This window comes from Balaenoptera ricei, chromosome 1 (assembly GCF_028023285.1).
Source record: "Balaenoptera ricei isolate mBalRic1 chromosome 1, mBalRic1.hap2, whole genome shotgun sequence".
In the NCBI taxonomy this organism is placed as follows: domain Eukaryota; kingdom Metazoa; phylum Chordata; class Mammalia; order Artiodactyla; family Balaenopteridae; genus Balaenoptera; species Balaenoptera ricei.
The window spans coordinates 153314142-153326651 of NC_082639.1; the positions used below are offsets into that span (position 1 = coordinate 153314142).

A 12510-nucleotide genomic window follows, 5' to 3' on the forward strand; every position below is an offset into this window, starting at 1 on the left:
CCTCTTTCATTCAGTATGCACTTATTAAACAACCGCAGAGTCCTGACCGCCATACCACATTAGATGCTGTATGCACAGTATCAATAGTAATAGCTGCAGTTTGCTGAGTCTGTCAAACCCTCATATTCATTAGCTGTTTTAATTCTCAAAGAACCCTATGAGTTGGGTATGACTATCAGTCTCACTTTACAGATAAGGAAATAGAGGCAGAGCATTTAAGTAACCTGCCCAGCATACCGCTAGCAAGTGGTAGGCAAAACACACCACCTCTCAGAATTTATAATCAATTTGAGGGAAATAACCAAAAACCTTCACGTGATCCTCGACAACTCTTCTCTTATCCCTACACCCACTTAATCAGCAATACCTGCCAACTTTAACTCCTGACACACAAAACAACTCTTACATCCATTTCTCATTGCATCTCGTCTTGTTTCAGCCTGCGTTATTTCTCACCTGGGCTTCTACGATAGCTTCCTAACAGATCATACACTGTCCCTAACAAACACATACCTGAAAAGAAGCTCTATGGGAGCTGGACTGGCATGAGTCCCACAGTCCACTGGAACCTCAACAGCTGGGCTGGTGCCTGGCACCAGTAGGTGCTTGATAAATATTTGTTAAATAGATGAATGAATGAATGAATGCTCCCCCTGTCTTTAGCCTTGTTTTCCTCCAAATCATACTCCATATTGTGACCAGAAGAATAATGTGACAAATCTGGGCTGGTCACCCCTCCTATTTAACCATCTCTAGTGGCCTTCTTTTACAGGCTATACAGGGCCCTACACAATCTGCCCCTGGCCACCTTTTCAGCCTCATGCCCATTCGCACACTATACACCTTCTATTTCAGGCCCTGCTCTCAGTCACTTCCTCCTTCACCTAGAAGCGATCACTTTTTAAGCCTCACTCAAGGGCATATCCTCCCAGAAATACTTCCACACTAGTACCACCTACCTAGGCCACCTCTTAAGTTCCATGACGTTCTGACCATACTCTAGAAGTATAACTTACCTTCATGACTCATTGCTTTTTTTTGGGTTAATTTGGTCATGTTTTTCTCCACTAAATTGCTGAGGCTACATATCACTTATTTCCCGATCCCCAAAGCCCAGCACAGCGCCTGGCACACAGAGGGCATTTGACACATGTTTTATAAATGAATGCACAAGTGGCTGCAATAACCATCTGATCTCTGGCCCCCAGACCTTCTACTTATACCCCAAGAGCTGACTCCCACGTGTGCACCAGACATCCTTGACCAAAAGCAAACTCAGTGTCTCCTCTTGCCCCGCCCCCCTCACGTCTAACCTGCTCCTGTGTGTAGTGCCCATGTCAGTTAATAACATTACCAAGTTCCCTGCCTTAACTACAGCATATGACTCCAACCTGCCGAAGTCTCTCAATGCCCTCCCTCCATCCCCGCTGACACAGCCTTGGTCAAGCCTTCACCTTCGGCATCGCCACCACCCACTACCACCTCCAGTATCGCTTCCCCTAATACTGAACTGCTTATTGTGAGCCAGGCACCGTGCTAAGAGCGCACATATATAATTTGACCCTCACGACGACCCCATCTTACAAATGAGAAAATTGTGGAAGACAGAGGTTAAGTAGCTTGCCTGAACTCCTATGTGCGGAGCCAGGTCTCGAACCCAGGGCTTTCTGGCTCCAGGACCCTCACTCATCAATCGCCAGGCTCTACTGCCATACTGTCTAGTTTACTGCAGCATCTTTCTGCCTGGTCCCTCTGTCCTCATTCTCTTCTCTCCTTCTATCCATCTTCCATGCTACCACCAGCTGTCTTATTTTTAAAGCCAAACAATTAGCTGGCCAAGTATCTTCCTATTTAAAAACATCTTTTAGATCCTTATTACTGGCAAACATTAGTTCAAACTTTGGCCCTTAAATCCTTTCTGAAATAGAGCAGAATATGAATAAATTAAAAAAATCACTGAATGTAAAGTATTTGAAACTTCTTAGCTTACATGGAAGGCCAGTGCAGTCTGGACCCAACACACCAGTCTTCAGCCTTTCCCTGTCTCACACCTGGATGTCTCTCTACCCCCAAACCCCATTTCCTTGGACCATGAACCTCTCTCATGCCTCTCTGTCTTGGCATAAACTTTCCCCTTCTGGAATATCCTCTTTCCACAACATTTTAACTGATGGACCTTCTCTTCCTTCAAGATGATGCAGCTCGGATGTGTTACCTTGAAAAGCCTTCTGCAACTCCCACAGAGCAAACTGCTGCAGCCTCTGTACCCCAACACAGGGCACCCCCATTGCATGTCCCACAAGGCACAGCATCTTATCTGTTTACATTTTTGTGAGCTCTTCAAGGGTACGTGCTGTGTCTTCCTCGACTCAGTGTCCCTAGCAACTAGCATTGTACCTGACATATGGCACGTGTTTGTTGGATCAGTGGATAGATGAATGAGGCAACTCTGACAGAAAGAACTTGGGAATGGCTCCTAGGCAGCATGCCTTCCACCAAAGTTACAGTTTAATCAGTCTTTCTAATTTTCTCCACGATCTGACCCTGAAACGCACACACCTGCTTTAATATGGAATCAGACACCATAAAATAATCTGCAGCCGTAAAATTCAGCTCCCTCTCTGCAGCTGGATGGTTTTCTTCCCTACCTGGGCTTGAAAAGTCTGATTCTCTGAGATGCCCTAACAAAATAATGAACTTTTAGAATAATTACTCAATAGAATCAGCATTTATTGAGGTCCACTATGAATATTCCAGGGACTACGGCTGGCATTTGCACACATAATTTCACTTGATAATCACAACCCAGTGAAATAAATATGTACGTATGCATTGATTGCAGTGAAATAAATATGCACGTATGAGTAGGTTGCAAAGTTAATAAGTTAAGACTTATTACAAAATATATAAAACCCACGGTGCCTAGAACGGATAGTCAAATGTTGTTTCAAGGTCATACTGATTTCATTTAAAAATGCCAGATATCTACTAGGTTCCTACTAGGTGCCAGGTAATAACCACAAGGTGTGTGGATAGGCTGCAGAGAGGCAGTGTGGTGTAACACGGGGAGCACTGGACTGAGAATCAGGGACGTGGGTTTGAGATTGAATTCTGCCCCTTAATATCACAAACACATCAAAATTTCTTTTGAGCTTAGTTACTTCATCTGTTGGTTGAGGGGGCTGAACCCAAAGATCTCAAAGGCACTTTCCAGTTTAATGTGCTGCAAGCCTGTGAGTCTGTCTGGCCACTTAGTAGAAAAACATCTACCTCCAGTTGACTTATACTGAATCAGAGGGGAATATAAAAATACCAACAAGTACAAATCCCAGCGATTCTGTTGCCTCCCTTTATACTTGAACCCTTGAATATTTACCTGTTCTTCTAATTGGAAGTTCTTTTCTAAAACCAGAAGCATGTGGTCCCGTAAGGCTGAATGTTCATGCTCCTGCAGGTTTCCTCGTTTATCCTTTAATATGAAGAGAAAAATAAGTCAGGTTGTTGAAAGGCTCCCAAAATGAGGGTGGTGGTGGGATAGTCTGCTAAAGCAGAACTTTAACAACTTTGCTTACTTGTCTCAAAGTGGGTTGCAGGGAGAATGACCCGTCCCAGGTCCCTTTTCCAGCTTTAGGATTCTACAGTACCCATGAGACACTTACAGAGAGTCAGGCCACTATCAAAATTCTCAGCACTGATTTCCTTCCTTGCCCTGGGAGTATATGACTGAGGGTTAAGTGTAGTTATTACCACCTCTCAACTATTCCCATATAAAGCTTACCTCCTTGGTGGGTTATCTCCCAGATCAGTTTTAAGCCTCCGTTAGTTCTCCCTCCTACCAAGCACACTTCTCTACCACCTTCTATCACTGTCCTGCTATCGGGCAGAAGGTACGCAACCTAATTGTAATTTCAGCCCATGCAAATTTGTTGCCTTCAAAGTCAAATTATATGTTTGCAAGAAGAAATGCAAACTTCTTCCCTTATCATTAAAATTCCATTGCACCCAACACAGCCATAAATAAATAAATAAAATTTAAAAAAAAATTCCATTGCAGACTGCCTGCATTACTAGTAAAAGCAAATGGTATGGGTGGCCCATAGACTCTAAGCAAACATTCATCATCAATTTCCCCTGAGTTTAGGGTTGGCCCCTCCTCCAGAGAAAAACTCCCCCAGCCATCCCCAGCTCCAGTACTAAGGTAAGTCCTAGAATACAATCCAAATGGAAGTTTGGGCCTAACTGTAAAGAAGATTCCTTTTAGGGACTTCCCTGGTGGCGCAATGGTTAAGAATCCGCCTGCCAATGCAGGGGACACGGGTTCGATCCCTGGTCCAGGAAGATCCCACATGCCGCGGAGCAACTAGGCCCGTGAGCCACAACTACTGAAGCCCGCACGCCTAGAGCCTGTGCTCCGCAACAAGAGAAGCCACCGCAATGAGAAGCCTGCGCAATGCAACGAAGCGTAGCCCCCGCTCGCCGCAACTAGAGAAAGCCCGCGTGCAGAAACGAAGACCCAAAGCAGTCAATAAATAAGTAAATAAATAAATATTTTAAATAAAATTTTTTAAAAAAGGAGATTCCTTTTAGAGCCGGAAAGCAATTCTGTATTTTGTGCACAAGGAAAGTAAACCCTATCCTTTCTGCAGCCAAGATAATCACTGGTTTGCTATGTGACACATTTATGGACTCTTAGCTGATTTTTTAAAAAAGCTTTCTCATAAGAGTTTTTTAAAATAAGGGAAATATATGCTTATCTCAAACAATATAGCAAGATGTAGAATAAAAATAAAAGCCCCCTTCTCTCTGTCTCCACACCCAATTCCCTAGTCTCACTACCAGAGTCAGTGAAGATATATACACAGTGAGATCATATTGTATGTAATTTTTAAAATATATACCTCATTCTTTTTATCAGATGCATAGTATTCCAAAATATGAAAAAAATATATATATATATATATATAATTATATACTCAGTACTTCAGAGATGGACTTATAGGTTGTTTTTCATTTTTTGTGGGTTTTTGGATTTTTTTTTTTTTTTTTTTGGCTAAATACAGTAGTCCCCATTTAGCCACCATTTCAATTTCTGTGGTTTCAGTTACCCATGGTCAACCATGGTCCAAAAATATTAAATACAAAATTTCGGAAATAAACAATTCATACTTTAAATTGTGAACTGTTCTGAGTAGCGTAGTGAAATCTTGTGCCTTCCTGCTCCGTCCTGCCCCAGAGGTGAGTCATCCCATAGTCCAGGTATCCAAGCCGTACATACTACCCACCCATTAGTCACTTAGCCATCTTGGTTATCAGATAAACTGTTGCAGTATCGCAGTGCTGTCGTCAAGTAACCGTTATTTACTCGATAACGGCCCCAAATGATGCTGGCAATTCAGATATGCTCTTACTGTGCCTAATTTGTAAATTGAACTTTATCATAGGTATTATGTATAGGAAAGAAAAACATAGTATATACAGGGTTTGGTGCTAACCATGGTTTCAGGCATCCGTGGAGGATCTTGGAATCTACCCCCATGGACAAGGGAGGAGTATTGTAAATATCTTTGTGTGCATGTGTGTTTGTATATGTGTGTAATCATTGCATACTTATGAAAGGATATCTGTGAAATAAATTTCTAGCAGTAGGATTGCAAGGTCAATGTGAGGGTCACATTTTATTTTCATAGATATAATCAAACCTCAAAAAAGTTGGTATTAGGTATTATAAATTTTATGTATATATATATTATTTGTTCTGTTTCTCTGGAGAACCCTGACTAATACAATACAAGTATTAGTATTATGTATTACGTATTGTATACAAGTCTTTTTTTTTTTTCTATTCCATTTATAGTTATTATAAAATATTGGCTATATTCCCTGTGTTGTATTATATATACTTGTAGCTTATTTATTTTATACATAGTAGTTTGTACCTGTTAATTCCCTACCACCATCTTGCCTCACCCTACTGGTAACCACTAGTTACAACTGCCAGTCTTAAAGTTTCTCAGAAGTGAATGCCCTTCTGCATCTTGAATGGAATCGAATAAAATGAACTCAACAATGAATTATACAGTAGAAGGTAGACAGAAACAATTATTCCATACCTTTACAGTACAGCCATAGTGCTTGAAAGGACAGTCTTGTTCAGCTTCAGGACACACAGCAAGGTGTTCATCCACCTACAAAACAGACAGCCTCATGCTAGAGAAATGCATCCCCGACTCTCCGGCTACCTGGTGTAACTGCAGCAAGCAGGGAGCCAAGGGTGGCTTGGGAAGAAGGGAGGAAACACCATGCTGAAGTCTGGGGGAAGGAGAGCTAAGATGAAAACAGAGAAGAATTCTCAGGGAGAAGGGGAGGGAAGACAGAACCACGGTTATCACGAGGATAATTTAAGCCTTGGGCCCCTGCTTATGGGATTTTATCAAACACACACCACAATGATTACTGAAACTTTATCTTACATAAAATCTACTAAGAGAATTATTTACAGTTACCTCAGTTCTTGGAATAATCTGCAAACACTTGTTGGGACAAGATACTGGGTACTCAGGACACAAGTTTTCCTCATGATTCTGAAACAGAAAAAGTGTGCTGAAATAAAGCCAGCCTTGCTTCCAAAGGCTCCCTGTATGGCCTCAGAGTGTGTATACATATGTCCCTTTGGGTATCTATGCTATGTGGCTTACCATCTGTAGGAAGGTATGGCCTAGTTCCAAAAAGGGTTCTAGATGGCTGCTTTCTTGGTATAAATGAATTCAATTCAGTTCAATTTTCCAATTCTTTTAAAGAAGGTCAGAGGACATGGGGCTGACAGAGGACAGACTATGGGAGTCACCGGCTTGGCTCCTTTGGCACATGTAAAGGGTACCCCATGCTCTCGTCTTATGCCGGCATCCTGCCTCTCCAATTAGGTCAGAGCATCCTGAGGACAGACAGTGTGGTCACCTCCTTGGGACCCAGCGCCTAGTGTCACTCCTGGACCACTCACACTCAGCAGGTGCTCAAACAACATTTTTGCCAATGATACATGAATAGAGTCCTACCAAGAAGGTTTTTAGCTTTTTATAGAACCCTCAGATAAAGTTATTCTTTAGACCTCTTTCTGCATAAAAATAAATCCAGAAAAGTGCTTCTGGTATCCAATCTGATTCACTGTGACCACTCAGGCAGAATTTAGTCCCATAAAGATGATTCTTTTTTTTTTTTTTTACCTGTAGATTGATGACTACCACATCCTCTTTGCAATAAAGGCATTTTTCCTCTCGAAACGGACAGTCTGCGCTCAAATGCTCTTTCAGATCTTTGCGAAGGACTGGCTCCCGACAATTCTCATTAGAGCACTGCACAGCTTGGAATAAGCAGTGCTGAAGGTGGTCCTGCGACAGATAACAACAAGCCAGCGGGGACCCACTGAGCAGGGCAGTGGCAGGGGAAGCCTGCTGCAAGGCCTAGTGAGGGAGGGAGGGAGGACCCTGGGGCAGCAGGAGAAAGGACTGCGAGGGTGGGGGGCAGGGGGCACAGCCTCTGTCACAGGCTCTCTGCGGAGGCCACCCGCTGCCTCTGCTGAGCACAGGGCATGGAGAAGGCTGCTTGCACGGAGGCTGTGACAGCCAGCCTTGTTTGGAAGACAGGGGAAGATGCGTGACGAAGAAAGCATGCCGGGTTTATCTTTGATTACCTATTAACCTGCTCATATTCTCAGGTTCTCTCTTGAATATTTTCCTTAGGCTTGCCAATTAATTTACCAGCTCCTCAAGGACATTTCTTTTGTGCACCCTCCATCCCCACCTCCAGCACCAAGTACTAATCTCTGCACAGCAGATGGTAAAAGCCGGAACAGAGGGCAAAGAAGGAAGAAGAGAAGGCTACCTCCTAAGTAAGTGAAGGAAGGGGAAGGACTAAAGGAAAGAAAGGGAGGGAGAGGAAACCGTTCCAGAAGCCGTAAAGAAAAGGATAGAGGAATACAGGGTCACAGGCCCAGGAGAAGCTGGGATGGGTCAGCCTTGTCAAGTCAGGAAATGTTCTTGACCAGAATATTAGAGAATGATGACTCGACAGTGTCCTTCATGTTACAGATTTTTAAAAGCAGGCATGTCTTAACAAAACCTGTGGATAACACTGCAAGTTACTGTGGTGCTGACAAGGTATCAAACTCCTAAGGAGTTTGTTCCCCACCACAAGATCCTTTAAAACGGAGTAGGCAAGCTACGACCCTTGGGCCAAATCTGGCCTGCTACCTGTTTCTGTAAATAAAGTTTTACGGAGAACAGCCAAACCTATGTCTCACATATTGGCTATGACTGCTTTCCCTCTGAGATGGGAGAGTCAGGTAGCTGCGACAGACACTGTACGGCCGGCAAAGCTTAAAGTATTTACTATCTGGCTCCTGACAGAAACAGTTTGCTGAGCCCTTAAGAGAGCACACAGTTTTTCTATAGGAGGTAAATAAATATTATAGCTATTCTCCTTTGCCTCTAGTAATGAGAGACAGTGACAACTGACATCTACCTCTTCTCCAAAATCCATGGGTGCTACCCCTGAGCTCTCACCAAAACCGTCAACATTCATCAAGACTCTGCTACCTGTGAGATCCTACACCTTACTCGCAAGGCGAAGGAGAACAGGGAATGAGAGGAAATACAAAAGAAACAGGTGAAAATAAACCAGCCACTCTTCTGCAGAAGCTGAGGATCTGGTCACTAGAGCTGATCAATGAGCCTCATTTCCTGTACAGGCTTAGTGACAACAAAGTTGGTAAAGAGGCCCTGCTTGCTCTAGGACCTGACTATCAAAACAAGTGGCGAGGGACTGTCTTAGGAAAACACAAAAACCTTCTGTGAACTTCCAAAGAAATTCTTGGGTTAACAAGGAAATCATTTACACATTTATGAGCTCAGTGCCTAGGGGTTCAGAGGCATGATGGGGAAAAGATTGAATCACCTGAAATACATTCCAAAACGTGTGGCTGGGAAGGGAAACTTGTAGCATCCTCCTAGCAATTCCCTGGAAGCTAGAGATGCCTGCCTTGTATTCATTCATAGTGTGATTGAACCTGACATGGGCTTGCTGTGGCAGAGCCACGTTTCCTGCTTCCTATTTAACAACCTTCCACCACTGGATGCAAGAGCAAGGTAGGACAGCTTCATCTGAAAGGAACTCGACGACCCTTCACCTCCCCTACACCTCGTTTGTTTGCATCTCATACCAATGCTTCACCTTTACACTACATTCTAGCCCTGTTCTGGTCTGTGTCATCTGCCTTAGATCACAACGTCTAAGACAGCAGGGCCCACAGCAGCTAGGAAACACCCACCCCAGCACCTGCAAATGCTTCCAGGCAGGGAACCTTACAATTGTGTCTTTCTGCAGTCATGCCCTGGCTCCCATCCTAGGAATCCCAAATCCTTCACAGTTTTCCAAAAATGACGTGTCCTTGCTTGACCATTTCTTTTGCCCAGCATGTCTCACATCTTCTCTTTTGGATCAATAGCCCTAACCCACAAGTTAAGGTCTAGCACACATGGTATGTCCTCCATGTGTTCCATACAAAATGAATCTCTTCACGTGAGATTAATTTCACACCTTAGCCCTCGGTGTGCTGCACTGTAGCCAAGTGTACCACTAGACAAGAATTCTCTGAGGGCAACCCAATGAATCTCCACACCATGCTTAGCCCAGTAACTGTCACATAAAAATGTTCAGTACATGTCACTGGAAAAATAGCAAAGGCAAATATTGTTCACCAGTAATACCAACCTGGTATCTTCCCAGAATAATCTTGGCATTACATCCAGGAGCATTTTTGCAAAATACATATAAATTGAGGACTTCTCTTTTGCAGCAATTGTCTTTAAACACCTAAAAGATAAACATAGTAGGTCTCACACACTCCAAAGCTTTAGAGCAACATGAAGGAAGCTATTATTAATTTGGTCTTCAAGTACATCTCAAACGTTGGGTGGAAACTTCCAGTCAGTGGTTGGAATGGAAATACCAGATTCACCACCATAAAAGAAAAGGCTGTCTCAGATACATCTGACAGGCCACCAAACACACAAGCCAGGTAATTTAATGCTTAGTGCAGTAGGCTGAAGCTAGGAGAATCTCGTGGTGAACTTGACCCCCCATGCTCAAAGGTCAAGAGGTGGGGCTGTGGATGAGGGTGATGCTTTCAGCTTCCTGTCCCAGGGTGAACGTTTGCATTAGTCATCAGGTGGTGTCACTGAAGCTGTGCTGACTTACTTTTCAGCACAAGCCAGGGGTTGGCAAACTTTCTCCGTAAAGGGTCAGACAGTAAATATTTTCAGCTTTGCCAACCACGTTGCAATGTTCTCTGTTGCAAGTATTCAACCCTACTGTACATGATACTTAAATGAACAAGCATGCCTGTGTTCCAATAAAACGTTATTTATGGACACTGAATTGTGAATTTCATATAATTTTCACATGTCACAAAACATTATCCTTCTTTTGATTCATAAAATAAATTTTTGTTTTGAAATAAAGACTCACAAGAAGTTGTAAAAATAGTACAGAGTTCCTGTGTACCCTTCTTTTGAGTTTTTTCAGTGATTTAAAACTATAAAAACCATTCTTAGCTCACAGGCTATACAGAAACAGGTGGTAGGCTGGATTTATCCCAACAAATCCCATGTTGTAGTATGCCAACCCCTGGCCTAGTGGGTGAGGCAGACACAAGTACAGCTAAGCATTTGGAAAACGTTATCATAAGAGCAGAGAGAAGGAGCATGAACATTTGACTAAAAAGACAAACAATTCACTTAAAAAATCGGCAAAGGATTTGAATAGGAATCTCTACAAAGAAGATACCCAAATGGCCAAGCACATGAAAAAATGCTCAGCGTCATTAATCATTAGAGAATCAAAACCAACGACATACCTCTTCATACCAACTAGGAACACTATAATCAAAAAGATGGGCCACAACGTATTTTGGTAAGGATGTGAAGAAGTTAGAACTCTCATACCTTGCTGGTAAGAATGTAAAATGGTGCAGCTGCTTTGGAAACTAGCCTGGCAGTGCCTCAGAATGTTAAACATAGAGCTACCATGAGACCCAGTCATTCCACTCCTAGGCACACACCCCAGAAACATGTACACTTTAAAGGCAAATTTTATGGCAAATGCATTGTATCTCAATAAAGCTATTGTTAGACATAATAATAATAAAAGAAAGTTTTAGAGACTAAACAGTTGAGAAAGTGATTCCAGGAAGCAGGGTGTTTCATTTCTGCAAGTGACTCACGGTAACTGGAGCTAGTACAGGAAGAGGGTAAAGAAGAAGTGGGAGAAGAATCCTGGGGGGGTCAGTAAGGACTCAAACTGGCCTCTCTCAAAGAGGGGTGGGAGGGGGGTCCCACCTTACCCCACAGTAGAGGAATATGGACTCCAAGGAAGCTCCCCCTCCCGCTCTCCTGCTCCAACTTCTCTGTCCAGTTCAACCCAGGACACTGGCTGTTCCATCACCCAGAGAACTGCTAACCCAAAGCATGATTATCTTACCTCCTGAGATTTGATCACCTCTTTATCTACAGGGCAGAGTGGGACTGCGTTTAATTCTCTGGAAAGAAAAATCAAAATGAAGCCAGAATTAAGGGTTGACCTCAACAGACCATCCAAGAGCAGCCCCGGCGCTTCAGCCACGCCTGACCCCTTGAAGTTCCCCCTGAGCAGGCCAGGCCCTGTCTTTATTCATGCTGTTCCCTCCTCCCAGAAGGGGCCCCCCAGTACCCCAACTTCAGCACCTCCTCAGTCTGCCTGAGAAACTCCCATTCATCCTCCAGGACGTGAGTCAAAGAGGGAGTCCCGCAGACAGAGTCAAATGTCCTCTGCCAACGTTCCCTCGGCAGTCCTATGCTATCACACTGTACCTCAACTTGCACCTTCACTAGAACAGAAGATTCTAGAGGGTCCTGTGTCACACTGGACCTCCAGCTCTTCACTTCTGTGCACTAGAGCTTGGTTTAGCGAGGTGTCTGGAACACACAGGTGCTGAATGAACGAACCCAGGAATGAATGAGAAGGTGCTGTAATAACCCCCTTTCCAAGCTTGGAAGGGTACAACTTCCGTGGCGTCCCTGTATAAACCCCCAAAGCCTGCTTCCATGTCTCTCCTGGCCTCCACCTCAAAATGGCACAACCCAGCTGCCGGGGAGTCGACAGAGTATCCATGGCGGCAAGGAACCTTCCAGATGCGACACCACCTCTGCCTCAAGGTAAGGAAAGGTCAGGGCGCCTACAGGAAAGACCCCCATGAGATACAGGTCCTTCCTCACATGGACTGTGCACCGAGGTTTGCCTTCGTGTGCAAAACAGGTGTGGTCTGAATTTTCAGGAAAGGTGACTATCAATAAGACGGAAAAAAATGAAGATTACTCCTCAGGCTCTCAGAGAAGGGCGCTGGGAGAGCCCGTCCTCATATTCGTGGTTCTGTGGCCAAACACAGCAATTCCCGAGACCACGATTACAGTTGAGTGGCCA

The 12510-nt window shown here is 43.8% G+C and overlaps 1 protein-coding gene across 4 annotated transcripts in view; it reads right to left on the reverse strand.

The window, feature by feature from the left end:
- The window catches only part of TRAF5 (TNF receptor associated factor 5), a 46491-nt gene that overhangs the window by 5102 nt on the left and 28879 nt on the right, over positions 1–12510 (reverse strand). For 3 of the 4 annotated variants that reach the window (XM_059938548.1, XM_059938568.1, XM_059938558.1), the window contains 6 exons: positions 11533–11590; positions 9766–9867; positions 7221–7385; positions 6504–6581; positions 6111–6185; positions 3377–3469 (listed from right to left, as the gene is read on the reverse strand). In XM_059938548.1, the coding sequence (XP_059794531.1) occupies positions 3377–3469; positions 6111–6185; positions 6504–6581; positions 7221–7385; positions 9766–9867; positions 11533–11590 (571 nt within the window). The remainder of the gene's footprint in view (positions 1–3376; positions 3470–6110; positions 6186–6503; positions 6582–7220; positions 7386–9765; positions 9868–11532; positions 11591–12510) is intronic. The other variant, XM_059938576.1, reaches the window with a different exon arrangement.